The sequence below is a fragment of the Azolla caroliniana genome, unplaced genomic scaffold, assembly GCF_043228905.1.
Source record: "Azolla caroliniana isolate FFs.n. ecotype wild unplaced genomic scaffold, voAzoCaro1.0.p SCAF_11, whole genome shotgun sequence".
Taxonomy (NCBI): Eukaryota; Viridiplantae; Streptophyta; class Polypodiopsida; order Salviniales; family Salviniaceae; genus Azolla; species Azolla caroliniana.
This window is the reverse complement of record NW_028230446.1, coordinates 16,059,245-16,075,215: the sequence shown is the minus strand read 5'-3', so window position 1 is coordinate 16,075,215 and position 15,971 is coordinate 16,059,245. Positions and strand designations below refer to the sequence as shown.

The window sequence follows — 15,971 nt, the reverse complement described above, 5'->3', positions numbered from 1 at the left end:
AAAAGTTAATAATAAACCATTCAGTTGAGCTGCATAAATCACATTGCTTAATTATATTCAAATCAATAAGTTGTTAAAACCATGGCATATTAGTTTGGTTTGGTTTGAGTTGAATTAGGGCCCATAGCTACCAAGTACTTACATGTTATTTAAAAAGCAAGATTTGATGGGGCCAAAATGTCAATTCAAATATTGTTGAAAAAACCTGATTTATACTATATATAAGGCTGGTATGTAACCTACCAATCCAAACACTATGCATGGAGTGTTCATACGTTTACTTTGTTCAAGGTTCTATATTATTTTGACTAGTGATAGCTCTAGCACCCTTTTGCGTAGCATGTGATTATTAGTTTCTTAGTGAAATGAATCACTGTGATCACCAAATTGTTTCCAGCATAAAATAACCTTTTATATATAGTATTCATAAACTCAATTTCAACGTAGCACAAAGACCAACCAGTTTAGTCTATCAACTTTATTCGCCCCTTAATAACTATGTTAGGAATTTCCTAATGCAAAGATAGCTGGCTTAGTTTGCCTCAATAACCTACTAATAACTTTACTATTTCTTTTCTATAATAAAGAATGTGTTTCTCTAGAAACGCATTTGGTAGCACCATTATAATAATAAATTATTTACAGCAAAATAATCCGTGCAATCTATATATTTGAGTGTTTAGATGGATACATTTTTTTGGTATTTCTATCACTCTAGTCCATTTCATTATTATTGATATCATGGTGTTTTAAGTGTCTATGGTGTAACCCCTTATCATAAGGTAGGTGACAAATTTGTCATCCATAAACAGGGAATTTCCTCTAGTTGTACGTATGCATCACTTTCAAGAAGTATTTCTAGCTATCACCACCTATTGTTATCTAGCAATCCAAGATCATGTCTGAATTCAAACATTTGGTGCATACCCAGCTACCTGCAAGCTGCAATCAAACTCAAGATACATGAACCTAAATGGCTTCAGTTGTAGTGTGGCCATCAAAGATCCAAAGATTTGAGTTTTTGTTCAGTGATTGAATGGGGTATATAATTTTCAAACCGCTTGTGCAAGCAGAGACACTACTCTGCATGGTAAATCATTGGGAAGATACCATGGATCAGCAATGTTGCTGGATTAAAATTATTTGGACTTAATTTCCTTTCTCCCCATGATTTAATGCAACTTTAGTAGCAATAAGTTGATACTCTTTGAATCTTCACAATCAAGACTGGAATCTTTTCGAGCAATGGAAGATGCTTTTGGTAAACACATTCTTTTCGTCATTCTTGAGAATGATTGATGAGAGAAACGATGAATCATGTTTACTATCATAAGCATGTGTTCCCTCTTTTGTTGTCGCTATTTATTTTCCTCAGTGTGAATGGCATCACACTTTCCTTAGGGATTTCTATTAGCCAGAAATGTTTCTTAACTTCTCAGTTTGTACATTTGTACACTCCATAAATCTGGCTATTAGAATATATGTTTGCCATAGAAACATATGCTGCTGCATCTTCTGGGTGTAGTTCTACAGCATGCTGGAATGCATATGTTCCAAGCTCCATATTCCCATGGATGTGACATCCACCCAGCATGCAAATCCATATATTTCCATTTTGCTTAGGTGTTTTCTTCAACAGGTTCTCTACTCGTATAAAGTCCCCGGCACGCCCCATCATGTCTATCATGCTAGCATAACACTTGAAATCTGGATTTATCCCGTAATGACTTTGCATTAAAATGAAGTATTGTACACCAATATACACAAGCCCAGCATGGTTGCAAGCATTAAAAACAGAAAGAAATGTGACTCCATTTGGGGTATATACCATCCATTCCATTTGTTTTAAGATCTGAAGGCTTGCAATTAGATTTCCCTGCTTAGCATAGCCAGCAAGACATGCGCTCCACGTCACAACATCAGACTTGGGTAGTTCATTTATCAGTAATTCTGCATCTATCATGCTACCGCAGTTACCATATGCATGAATAAGGGTTGTTATCATGAGGGAACTCTTAATATGTCCAGTAGATATGACAATGAAGTGAAGCTCTCTACAGAAACAAATGCATCCAAGATTACCACATGCTTGCAGAACACAAACTAATGTAGCATCATCTGCCACACTATAATCTAGGATCTTCCTACAAAGTTTCAATGCCTCTTCACTTAGATCATTCTCGACATAGGCTGATAGCATTACATTCCATGGCATAACATCATCGAGAAACAGATCCCCAAACACCTTCTCTACTTCATTCACTAGTCCTAACTTGCTATAGATACTCATAAGATTGCTTCCAACCAATATATCTTCAATGAATCCTTCCTTTATTATGTCAACATGTAATGCTTGAACAATGTCTTTTACCCAATTAACACCTTCCTTATCAGCAAGTATACCACAAGCTCGAAGGGCAAACTTGAATGCAAGCCTACTAGGACTCATACCTTCTCGCCACATCAATTTAAACAATTGAAGAGCTTCCTCTCCATACCCATTGTCGACATAAGCAAGAAGCATCACATTCCACGACACAATATTAGATTGAGACAAGCCCTTAAATGCATATTCTGCTTCAGCAATCATTCCACACTTGCCATACATGGTCACAAGGTTGTTTCCAACATATGCACTCAAAGCAAACCCTTTCTTCAATGCATCAGCATGTAACGCTTTTCCAATCATCCCAGTAGCTGTTTTCAGCTCTGAGGATTCTTTCGCAGAACTAGTCTCTTGCTTATCTAGAATATTCACACAAGCCTGAATAGCTATTGTAAAGGTCTGCTCACTTGAACATACCCTATCCTCCACCATTTGCCTATACAAATGCAGAGCCATATCATTTTTGTCTTGCTCAATATAAACTGAGAGCATTGCATTCCATGAAATGACATTAGAATTATGAAGGCTACAAAAAATTTCCTTCGCTTTCTTTATGTCTCCACATTTTCCATATGTGGTCAATAGAGTATTTCCAACAAAGATGTGGGAAGCAAAACCATTCTGTTCCACATCGTCGTGTATTGCACAGACAATGTCCAAACAAATTGGTTTGATAAAATGACTATCTACAAGAAAGCTTTCTTCTTTATCTGCAAGAATGCAGCATGCCTGGAGTGTAATAACAAAGGTCCACACATTAGGGCTCACACCTTCTTTAAGCATGTGATTGAAAAGTTGTAATGCCGAATGTACTTGTTCATATTCAACGTATGTCAATATCATCGCATTCCAAGAAGCTACATTATGCGAGCACAATGAATTAAAAACATTATGGGCTTCTGATATGCTTAAGCATTTGCCATAGAGGTTCACAAGAGCATTCCCAACGTCTGTTGAAAACCCTTTCTTCTTAGCATCGGCGTGCAATGCTTGACCAATTGAAATGGACACTGGTTTCATCACTTGACCAATCATTGAAATAACTTCCTCCTTGTTCGCAAGAATACCACATGATTGAATGGCAACCATGAAGGTAACATCATTCGGTTCCATTCCTTCATCGGCCAACTTTCTATAGAGTTCCAACACTTTCTCAGCTTGATTATGCTGAAGATATGCCGATAGCATCGCATTCCATGATACAACGTTACAGTCCAACAACTCATTAAACACATCCTCTGACTCTCGAAGACTCCCACATTTACTATACATACTAATCAACGAGGTCGATATGAAAATATCTGAATCCAAACCTTTATTCCGAACAAGGGCATGTATTTTCCGGCCTTCTTGTAAACAACCTATGCTTCCACATGCTTTGATAAGACTAACCAAAGTAAAGTGGTTAGGTTGGAAACCATCCTTTTGCATACATTCAAGCATTCCAATAGCTTTCCAACCATCACCAAAGTGTGTGAAACCAGATATCAGAGCAGTCCACGAATACACACTCCGACTAGACAGCCGAAGAAACAATTGAAGAGCCTCTTGAATACCACCACACTTAACCAAGGTTATGACAAAATAGTCACCAAGCTTACCTGACAATTCATACTGCATGCGTTGAGAGAGATGTGTGAGAAGGAGCGTTGTATGAAGCAAATCTTTTTCTTTCTGGCAAGATCTGAGGAAAGCTGTACACAAATGATCGTGGTGAGCTGGAAGGGGATCTGGAAACTGCAACAAAAGATGGAGGGCTTGGTCTAGGAGCCCTGCGGTGCAGAGTTGTAGCAGAGAAGGGTGTTGTGAGGTGAGGGGAATAACAGCTCCACCATTGGATTGGTGTTGTTGATGATGATGATGATGATGATTCGTCGCAGAGCTCCAATGGCGACCTCGTAACAAAGCAGCCGTGAAACACCGACGACCCACTACTCTGTGCATGCTGCTGACCCATGTCTCTCTCCCTCTCTCTCATAGACCACAACAGGTATGCTGGCCTGGGGACGTTAAAGATCAATCTACTAAATCTATCTATGTTCTATAGACATACATATATGTATATCTACATACCTATGTACATACATAGATACATACATGTGTGTGTGTGTGTCCCTACTAGTAGTACCTACTCCTCAATCTCTAGGTCATAGTAAACCATCACTTGCATTTTATGGTAATGTACTTACTTACTTAATTACTCTTGGTATCCATTTTTCCAAGCCCTGGCCCAACCAAGATGCCATTTATGTTGTATGTGAAGATTTGCAATGGTTGTATTATTGTATATTGCAGAGCTACTTTGAGACATGACAATCCTCTATTTTGTTAGGGAGTTTTGCAACAATAGTTTGTAAAAAAACTGATGGAAGTATATTGTGAAATGCACATAAGAGATCAAAACCAACCTGCTTAGCTTCTTACTTCTTGCTCAATTTATAGTTGATACAAAGGTACCCATTTGGGTTGGCTTAGCTACATGCGTGCTAAAAGAGTGGGTTGGCTTAGGTACATGCATGCTAAAAAGGGTGCGCCAAAAGGGTGGCACAAAGGAACACATGCACACCACAATATTTTGTTTTGATAAAAAATAAAATTTATTGTAAGCTTCTGGGCAAACAAGCTCAAGTTATAGCCTTCAAGTGTTTCTCCTTAATACTACTGAAGAAAATCTTTGAAGAAGAAAAAAAAAACAATGGTTTGTGCATTAGAGAGCTACTTAGAGACATGAAAATCCTTAAACACAAAAGTTAAGTTCAAATTGATGAATTTACTCGATACGCTGTCGTGAAGATTTTCGGCAATAGTGTGAAAATCCCATAAAACGTACGAAATCGAGTAAGAATCACATAATACAATAATTGTGAAGATAACATTTTTAATATCTAAGTACAAAATGATGGAGGTTTCAAATGCACTTTATTACACGAGAAATGGACAACTAAATGTCAAGATATGAGGGTATAAAGTTTGTGAAAAGAAAAGAGAAAATTGTGAGATATCCCATATAGGCACGACAAATACGGCTCTCATCATATATAAGGTGGAGCAAAAGATATTATTTTTGTGTCTATGTGTGGAGCATAGAGAGTTCAAGGTAACTTGAACTAAGAGTGGAGGTGGGCTAGCTACTTGTAAAGGGTTTTGGCCAACCAAAACCAGACCGACGATGGAGACGGTGAACCGACGGCATCCGGCGACTATATAAATAAATATATAAATATATATACAAATATACATATACAAGGAGGGGAAGTAAGGATTCGAACCTTACACCTCTGAGTTATGAGTCAATTGGCTTACCATTAAGCCATGCTATTTAGTTAAAATTATATTTCTATCATAGTACTTTTACATGTAAATTCTCATACATGAGAGCTAAAATGAGTGACATGGTTATCATGCACCACATGTAATACATAAGCGCCAAATGACAAACATGCAATTTATGCATGTCTTGTACCCTCACATGCATCATATGCATGAGAGCATCTATAAAAGAAGGAAGGGGGAGGAGAAAAAACACGGTTTTTTTTTTATGAAATTAAGAAGAAGAAATTCGTTATCAAATTGATCGTGTAACTTGTTTCTTAAATCTAAAGTTAAAAGTTCAATCAATCTCTCTCAATCGTTTAATCTCAACTTCTCTCTTTCCCAATCTATCATAAGTACTTTCTCGCTAAAGCTTGCGCCAAAGCTTGTATCGACTTTGAATCCTTCCGGTCCAGAACCCCGGCGGTTCCGCCTCACGATCCGCGCATAGTGACGGATCTTCACGACAACACTAAGATACCATATAAAGAAATTTGTATGTATATAGAATCAACATGGAGTTTTTATTCTAGTCAAAATTTGTAAGATGTGTTAAGCTAGTTTTCAACACTTTCAAAAAGATGGAGAATATTTCCCTATAAAGAAGTACAATACCACTTAAAATTATTCCTATTGAGAATGTAGACTCAAATTCAAGATGGTTATGAGTCATGCATGACCTCATTAGTTCTTGGCCCAACTCCTACCATTGTTGTTTTAGGGCCATGATGGTATGTCCTTTCACTTGTGTTCGTTCTAGAATGTTTGCCCAACTTTCAAAGAGACATCGACTTCTCATGTTGGTCATGTTTTAAGTTTTGATGCATTCTCAAGAGTTTTAACTATGTCAACCTTAAAATTCATTAAGGGGGATAACAAAGGTGTGGAATAGATGTTGTAGTTTTCTCTTGTTCAACTCTTCTACAAAACTTCTTACATGGAGATGCACTAGACATTGGATATCCCTAAAAATTTAAGGTTTTATAAGATTTTCGTTGATGTGTTAATTGAAAATAGGTGTAATTTTGTCTTCATCAATAATTTATAGGGCAAGATTTAATAGCTTTCCGCTTCTCACAACAATGACAATTTTGAATGGGTTGTGGGACATTCTATATTCTATGCATTTAGTTGAATATGACTTCAAATGATCTAAATGTTTATGCTTTCTCTCTTTTAACATGAAAATCTTCAATAAAGGAAGTCGAGTCTAGTCCACATAAGATTATAAATAAGATTGTTCCTTGGGTATTTTCTGCATAATTTTTACTTTTAGGTTTTGGAATCACTTAATTAAAAGAGTTAGCTCCAACCAAACCACGCATCTAACAAGGTTACTGCAAGAGATATGGAGTGAAATTGTAGCCACTCTAAAGTGCCAATATGATGGCCTCAAGGGCGGCTCCGATGGAGTCGAAAGACAACGAATAGCCTTCATCCAACAATGGTCGTCCTCTCCCTTTCTTGAGTCAATGGGCATCCACATAAGATGGAACCATCGCGTTCCTACAGGGATTTGTACATAATAGTCTCATTTGTAAAATTTTATAACTAATGGAAGGAGTTTTTTTATTGGAAAAATAAAAATAAAAATAAAAATTATAAGAGTTAGGAAGAGAACATTAATATGGGTCCATAATGTTGTGCTATTGACTTCAAAGACCAAAATCGCAGTGGTTGTATGGGGAAGGGCACTACGTTTGCTTTGCAATGCCTCTAGTTCGTTCACCCTCAACTAGGGACATGCTTGCTGGATTTGTCTTGAGGATGATGTGGCGAAATACGATGGCACATGCGATGCTAAGTACAGAGGGGAGAATGGCATTGTGTGGCTGATCACTGACAATAGGGTGCCTACAACTTGTGCATAGAATAAAAAACTTGGAGATTTTTTGATGTTTCTTGCCTCCATTACTATATGGTATATATGGACAACAAGGTGTACCAAGGTATTTTCAGCACACAAACGCCCCCCAACTGAATCGATTAAGCTAATCTGGCACACATTAATAACTACACTAAGAGCTCAATATGAGCAGATTGATGGTACTAATGATGTTGCAGAATTAATGAGGCTGAATTTTCGAAAGTGATGGTGTACTACACTGATGGCCGCAACAAATGGAATGGATATACTATGGAAGTATGAAGTACCCAAATGGTTGTTCCCCCCATCCCATTAGATGAACGAGGGACGTGAAAGACATGACATGTGGGATAGTGAATGTAGGTGATGTGCATGAAAGGATGGCTAGAGCCATATGTGAAAGTGTAAGATAAATAAGCAAGATCTCTTGTGTAGGATAGGATAGTCTTGGCTCGGCCTTCCTGAGAAAGGGATCAAGTTTGTGTATATTTTAACTAAAGGAGTATATTCTTTTTTGGAAAAAAAACAAAAAGACCAAAATCGCAGTCGTATTTGCGTTTACAATTTCATCTTCTTCGATAAGGTTGTGTTTGTAGGTGTATTTAATGTTTTGGCATGTATAATATGGTGTAAATAGTAACATGTACTATACCTTAAGTTCATCTTTTGTTTCATACCGTACTTAACTTATTGGTGCAAAAATTATGTACAATATGTATTTATCCCTTAAAGAAATTAAATGCCATATATATGTAAAAAAGGGTCCCAAAATGTGCAGCTTATGTTGGAAATAATATAATCCCTCCTCACAAATATTTCAACAAGTAGCTATAAGTTACATGCCCTAAGAAGTTGGAGTTGAAAACTAAAGTTAAAGTTAAAAAATGAACATTGACGACTTTGGTAACATTTTCCGCTCTTTTTAGTTGAAGACTTGGTTATATATATTTTGTCATTTTTAGTTGAAGCTAAAGTCGAAGAATTTGGTGTGTTTCTAGGAGGAGTTCCAAAGGGTTGAATTAATAACAAACACTTTGGACTACTCACATTGTTATTAATCGACCCACTGTTAGCGCCAAAGAAGGTAATAAATACACTAGAGTCACCAACTAGTGTTTTGGCAATCTTTCACGTCACCTTTACGGAACTTCCCTCATGTATGGTCCTCCGATCGGATTCGGTACATGTCAGTACAGCCCCAACATTATCATATATTCTAGATTTCGAAGCAATGCCTACCGTATTGTCCTCAGATTCCACTAATTCACCAGCCATTACTTTATTAATACCATAGATGCGAGCAATTTCATCCCTGTTGCTGAAAATAGAAGTTTTCTTTCAAGGGCGAATGCAACTGGATCGGTTCAGGTTAGCTTTTTTCTTTCAGCCAAGCCATGGCCTGCTTCTTTTTTCAATCCCTCCAGACCTTCTAATGTGTAAATGGTGTTAAACCATTTGTTACTTTTTCATATATGATAGAATCTACATAAAATTGTGTGATGACATTATCGTTGAGGTTGCATAATATCGCTCTTCTTGAGGTAAGCTATACTTGGTATTGGTGTCTTCGTATATGTTTGATCCTCGATCTTAAATGGTATTAGTAATGTAAAATCTATTGTTTACAATTGAAGACTTAATATAAATGTAACTATTTTAGATTTCACCTTTGAAGTATTTAGTATACTATATGTAAAGACATATTTCGGTAATATGAAAAACATCTTTAAAGTACTTTTAGGTCCCTAGGTACTTATTACTTGGCTTCTTCTTCTTTTTTCCCAAAAAAAACACTACTTCCCATTAGTCAGCAAACGAAGTACATCAAAGTTCAGCCATAATCAACAAAACTCACACTACTCCACACAAAACTAAGCATAATCCCCACCCTGCTATTTACAACAAAAGTATCCCGCTAACTCTTTTTACATGGTAACCACATAATTACATCTTTTGTCCACTAATGGAAGCCAATGACGGAAACAACCATCTCGGTGCTTGGTAGTTCCATTTAGGCCCCGACGCTGAATTTACCATCATAGGAGAACGACCCCATTTCAGCAAAAACTTTGACCGAGCCCTTTCTGCTTTATCCGAGTTCCCTTCAATTGAGTTGTATCGTCTGCGCAACCAAGATACCAACTCGAACCAAATGTTTAGCAACACTTCACCGCTTGGGAGTTTTCGTTGCTGAAAAACAAACATACATCGTCTGGTACAAATGTGCCCGACCGAGAGGCATGCCACCAACATCCATATCTCCTCAAAAAAACCAAAGTTTGTACCAGGTTTCACTCCAACACATTTGAATACACTGCCACCCTGCACTATAAATCCATGACCATGTGGATTTAGTTGTTTCGCCCAGCCTTCCCTAGTTAGCTTCAAACCATGTAAGGACCCCCACACAACTATCCCATTCACACCACATGCTGCCACTATCTTGAGACTTCTACCCCAAATGCTAATTGCCTCTACATGGTTCCAAAAACAGTGAGATATCGATTCCAAAGAGTGACCACATAACTTACAACCAACCTCCCCACCGTGACACCTCATCCACTCCCCTACAGGTATCGCCTTATGACTAAGAAGCCAAAACCAAACCTTTATTTTTTCTGGCATATCCAATGCCCAAAGTCTCCTCCAAAATGACTTCAACAAGTCATCTGATATGCCTTTATCCCTCCAACTACTACAAGTCTGAGCAGCACCCACTGATTTATACCCTTGGCTTCTATTAATATGTTAAATACATATTATACCCTTAATGTGCCGACCATGCTTTATAATCATGTACCCATTGTCATCTGAGATATTTTATCTAATCTAATGCCTTGGGCATTAATTAAGTTCTTTGTATGTTGCTTGGATTTTTCCTTTTCCCTTGTGTTAAACTCGCTTTATCATTTTCTCATTGCGTTAGACTTATTATTGTGAACAAGGGTCTAATATCTATCCCACTTCGTGTGATATGATTCATTTATGCCTTTCATTCTTAACACTACAAAGTTTGCTTGAAACAACTTAGTTCAGATCTTTATCTCTTGTTTTGTCAAGGATCCATAAATGATTAAATCATGCAATAACTGATGTATGATAGTGCAAAACCTATTGCAATGGGGTTTTAATCCTTTCATGTTAATGTTTGTTATTTATCCATGCTTGTTGATCGTCGTCATATTTAACAAAAGACAAAATTTTGGCATCCAAGAATTTGTTGAATACCACTAATATACGTTGGATATTGGGCAATGTGGTATACAACAAACGTGAGATCATTATGAATGATGTGGATGAGAAACATATATTTATAGATTTTGAAGAAGGGGGATAATGTATATCTCAAAGTTCTTAAGACCTCAATCCTCTACCAACTCAAAGAATCACAAAAGGTCCAAAGTTGTCAATAGGTTATTGTGGACTATTTCCAATTTCATTACGAATTTGGATAGGTAATTCACATATTTACCTTCAACCCATTTTTCATGTTAGTTGTTTAAAGAATAAAATATTGAGTGGTCTGCAACCATTTTCCTAGAAATCACTTAGGGAAAATGCACAATGCATATGATAAAGTTTTTAAGCTTGTAAAGATGTTACTATATAAGCTGATAATGCATATGCTAAAGATGCATGAAAAACAATACATGTCATAATGTTCATCACAAGGGCCTCATATTGTGGGGAAATGTCAATTTGTTGTTGGCCACTTGGGAGACAAAACTATACTTTGCCAAATATTCATCCTTGAAATTGCTACCGAGGAAGACGACATTTGTTCAAGGGCAAGATAATGGAAGACAATGTGTTAAATCCAAGAAAATAGCCTAGGCATGGGGGGGATTGAGCTCAAGCTCTCCAAAATTCATGATTGATTATGCATGTTGTTTGTTTCAATTCTTTTATCTTTTTAGAAAGTTTGGGACTTGATATAATTCAAGCTACTGGTTTTCTTATTCAAATAGAGAGTCAACATGGGTGTGCCTTCCCCAAGTTTCGCATAGGATTTGCTTTTCTTGGTCATAAGTTTGTTGCTTGATATTAGAATATGTTCATGCACACAACCCCAATTGATCAAATTTAAACAACGTACCATCCAAATTCTTATATTAATCATAAGAGTATATGGTACAAGGGAAAACGGTACGACAATGACAACACAAGCCGGAATGGCGAATAAATAGCTTTGTTAGAGTTATGGAAAAAAACTTTGAGATGTAGATGAGAATGCGAGCAAATCATATGGTCAATCCACCCCCCTCATTCTCAATTCGTTGTGCCATTCACAGCAAGTCCACACACGCCTTCCCTTCTTTGTTTCTCATCCGAGAGAATAACAATCGGCAACAGTTTGGTAGCGAAACCGCAGCTTAATGACTTAGTAGTTTCAACAGTTTGGTTCAGATTTCGGTTTTTTAAAATGGTTCAGTTCGGTTTCAACAGTTAGAAACCGTGGTTTAAACGGTTAAACGGTTTTTTATTTTTTATTAAAAATTTAAAAAAATTTAATAAAATGTTTTTAAACCATCTTTTCACTTTTAGATCTTATTCTCACATTTTAGGAATATCTTTAATATTTTAAAAATTTTAAATAATGAAATATTGTAAATCTAAAAAATTTAAAAATAAAAAATTGACCTATGTTGAAAACCGAAACCGAACCACGAAATCACGGTTTTTACGGTTTGAAAAATGTTTAACGATTTGGTTCAGGTTTCAAAAAATTTAAACGGTTCGGTTTGGACCCTCTCAAACCAAACCAAACTAAACCGTTGCCGATTGTTACGAGAGAATTCAAATGCGGAATCACACAACGGCACGTCGATATTACGTATTTATGGCGTTCGAGAAACGAAACAACAATCACGTGATGAACGAAACGCATCCCTCTTACCTCCTCCTCATGCCCCCTCCCTTCGGTCGGTCTCTTCCATTAAATCTGGGGTGAATAATCATATCCATCCTTCCCCCCTCCCATGTTGCTATGCTCTCCTCCATGACAATGGGGGGGGGGGATGTGGAGTGGCTCTATGCTGCGCGTGGGGTACATGTGTCAAAGGGGTGTGTGTGTTGTGGGGGGGGCATTTGGGGAAATAAGGAAAACATGCATGCATGTGGGTGGATGATGATGATGATGATGGTGTGCCATTCATAGTCATTTAATGAGGAAGGAGGAGGATAGTAAAAGAAGGAAGGAACAGGGGAAGAACTTAGAAGGAAGGAAGAAGAGTAAGGGGGGAACAGGGGAAAAGAAAGGAAAAGAAAGGAAAGGAAAGGAAAGGAACACGGATAGCTCGAGGGCCAAAATGGGAGCAAGCAATTCCATGCTCTGCTCCAAACGATGCCCTCGTGCTTATTTATTCCCTTCCCTTCCCTTCCCTTTCTTTTCCTTTCCATTTACTCCTCCTCCTCCTCCTCTCTCCCATCCTCTTCTTGTTTCTTCCCTTTTATAAATTTCCTCCTCCCTCCTCCTCTCTCTCTCCTCCCTCATACGACTCTGCCTCCCTCCCTTCCTTCCTTCCTTCCACGTCTCTCTGCAAGTAAGTAAATCCACAGAGCTCTTGGGGCTTTCTCTTCTCTTTGATCCTTCTTTTTACCCTTTTTTTTGTTTTTATCTTATTCATTTCTCTCTCTCTCTCTCTCTCTCTCTACTGCTCAGTGGGTTCTGAATCTGTCGCCTTTGAAGGCTCCGTCTTCCCTTGCTCCATCGCTTCCCCTTCTTCTTCGAAACCTCTTCTTCTCTTGGCTAATGGTACGGCTCCCTCTGTTTTGCTTCTTCTTCTTCTTCTTCTTTTGTTATTCTTTTATTCCTTTTTCTTTGCCTAAGTTGGTTGTGGGTTTATGCTGTGTGACTCTGACTGAATGGATCATTTGTCCCCAAATGTTTGTGAATTCCAGGGATTTATGACACAGAGATCCATTTTCTTCAGATCAAGTTCTATGCAATTGGGCTCTATTCAGAGGCAGAGCTCTCCAAGAGCTTGTCGGAATGGAAAGGGAAAAGCGCGGAAGAGCTTCTTGCCGAGGGAAGTGGCTTCTTCTCCTCCTTCTGCAAAGGTATTCCTTTACTACTAGTAATTCACAATTCTCAGGGATTATTGTTTAGGATTTTAAATTGTTTTAGAGTTCGGTATCAACAACTACCCGTGTTAAGTATCCATGGCTTTCGAGTTTAGGTTTTGGTATTGCCAACAATTGATCTTGTCCAAAGAGGGGTTTTGGGTGGTAAGTTTGCTGTCAATAGCTGAGGGCATTATGGAATAAGGGTTTAGGGTTTAGGGTTTTGGCATCATTAAAAACTACTTTTTATTATTGCACATGGCTAGGGTGGAAAGTTTAGATCACTGCCCCATAATATGTTTCTGGGTTTTCATGAGGAGAAAATTGCAAAAGTTCGGGAAGCTTTTTTGTGGAGACTTTTATGACACAGTAAAAGCTTGGTCAGGATTAACCTTACAGATTAGGGTTTAGCGCTCAAGGTTTTAGGGTTTCACAACAATGTCAATATCAATATCAAGCATAACATTACCGAACCTGATGAGGTGTTTAGGGTTTATTGTTTGGTGTCACCAATCTTTTGGCATTGTTATGTATGGTAAAGTTTGGAGGGATTCAGGGTTTAGTGCTGAGTAGATGTGGGTGTGTGTCCATGTATAGCTCCTGTAGAGAAGTTGTTTAGACTCGTGATCATCAAGGAAGTCAAAGGAAGCCAATTCGCTACTCAGTTGCAATCGAGCGTAAGGGATAAGCTTTCTTATGCTGACAAGTATGAGGATGAGGAAGAAGAAGCCCTTGATAATCTCACAGAGTACTTCCAGAAGAAAGCATGGCTCTCCCAGGACACCAACATCTACCTCCATTGGTCCAATGACCTCAAATCTCTACAGGTACACATATGTATAGTGAAATAATCTCAAGTTTTCTTTGTTTCCTGAATGTCCTCGGTAAACCTTGTAAGTAGCACTTCTATGTGATATTTGAGAAATGTTATAACTGTGATTCATCGCCTTACTCCCTCTTTCAGGGGATTGACCAAGGGTGTCTAGGGAAATAATGAAAACTTGGGGTTTTTTGGGAAAATGAAAAAAATAACATTCATGGTATTTTGAAGCTTTTCCATATATATAGATATAAATGGATTTACAAAGACTTGCGTGTGATTAGTTTATGTTTCAAAATCGCCATGTAGTATCGGTAAAATCTACTGCTAAGTATACATATTTACTGTAATGGAATATGGAATAAACAACGAGTCCTTAATACTAATAGCCATATAACATTTCTAAGAAACAAAGACTTTTGAACGCAAGAGCATTCGACACGCAATTACCTTAAAAGAAGTTATGCACCCAATAAATGTTTAGTCATATGAAGGGAGCTCTTGCTGAGAGTGAACACCACTTAAATATATTAGTAAACACTGTTGCATGGAATAGGGAAAAGCATTAGATGCCTCGGAATGGAATGAATATAATAAATTTAAGTTTGTACAGCAAACTTAAGCCTTTTAAGTTATGAACCAAAAGCTCATTTTTCTCTATGTATAAATTGTAGGTTTTGGTGACAGCTGATCAAGCAGTTCCTGTGAAATATGAATACACTGTAGAGAATGAAAATGTGTCTGCAGGCATTCTTCAATGGATTGCCGGGGAGAATTCATTCTCACCTTCTCTTCTCAAATCCTTGGCTACACAAGTTTCGCAAACTTTATAAGTTATGTCTTTATCCTCTCTGAGGCAACTCTCCATTAAAGTCTAATGTTGTAGAGGGAGGTAGAACTCTAATATACACCCTCCCTCCCTTCTGTGGATCTCGTCATCACTTTTGAGTCATTATTGTAGAAGATGCATCCTAATTGTTTGAAACTACGGAATAATTATTGTTCTCCCTCTTTCCATCTCAAATTCCTTTCATAATTGACGAACCCTACCTAGTAAGGTATCAGGCTATAAACACTAGGTCTTAATGCTCAAAAGCTATCATATCTTCAATGCAAGGTATTGGGTTCAAAAGCTATTAGGCTGTTAACAAGAGGTCTTGGTTCTTATCTTGCTTTCACAATCTTTGTCACACCATATAGCACTTGTCCTGAACTACATGCTGCATTTGTGAATTGAAGTTTGAACTCACAACCCCATGATCTTTAAATGCTTAACAGTTATGATGTCAAGAATGCATGATTCTCTCCCCTTCCCTCTCTCAATGTATACTATCCTTAATTGGACGTGAAACAAAATGCATTGAAATTATGGTTAATTTAGCATTTCCACTACATGGCACATGTTGAAGTGCCAATAGATAGGAAAAGCACCTCATTGAGGAGAAAATCTCCACTTGCATCCTTCAACTTTAGGAGACATGCCTTGTTACTCTCGCTTAAACTCCCAACTGCACATTATTGAG

General features: G+C 37.6%; 2 protein-coding genes across 2 annotated transcripts; one reads left to right on the top strand and one right to left on the bottom strand.

Annotated features, from left to right (window-relative positions):
* Positions 1-1,235: 1,235 nt before the first annotated feature.
* LOC147858036 (pentatricopeptide repeat-containing protein At2g03380, mitochondrial-like) lies at positions 1,236-4,377 on the bottom strand. Its single transcript, XM_087327662.1, has one exon. It carries the CDS (start codon positions 4,328-4,330, stop codon positions 1,436-1,438), a length of 2,895 nt encoding a protein of 964 aa, XP_087183788.1. The 5' UTR covers positions 4,331-4,377; the 3' UTR covers positions 1,236-1,435.
* An 8,603-nt stretch (positions 4,378-12,980) lies between these two features.
* Positions 12,981-15,459, top strand: LOC147858035 (chalcone isomerase-like protein 2). The gene is made up of 5 exons (XM_087327336.1): positions 12,981-13,108; positions 13,228-13,320; positions 13,467-13,625; positions 14,226-14,455; positions 15,123-15,459. Coding segments are annotated over exons 1-5 (642 nt in total). The 5' UTR covers positions 12,981-13,107; the 3' UTR covers positions 15,282-15,459.
* The last annotated feature ends 512 nt before the right edge of the window (positions 15,460-15,971 follow it).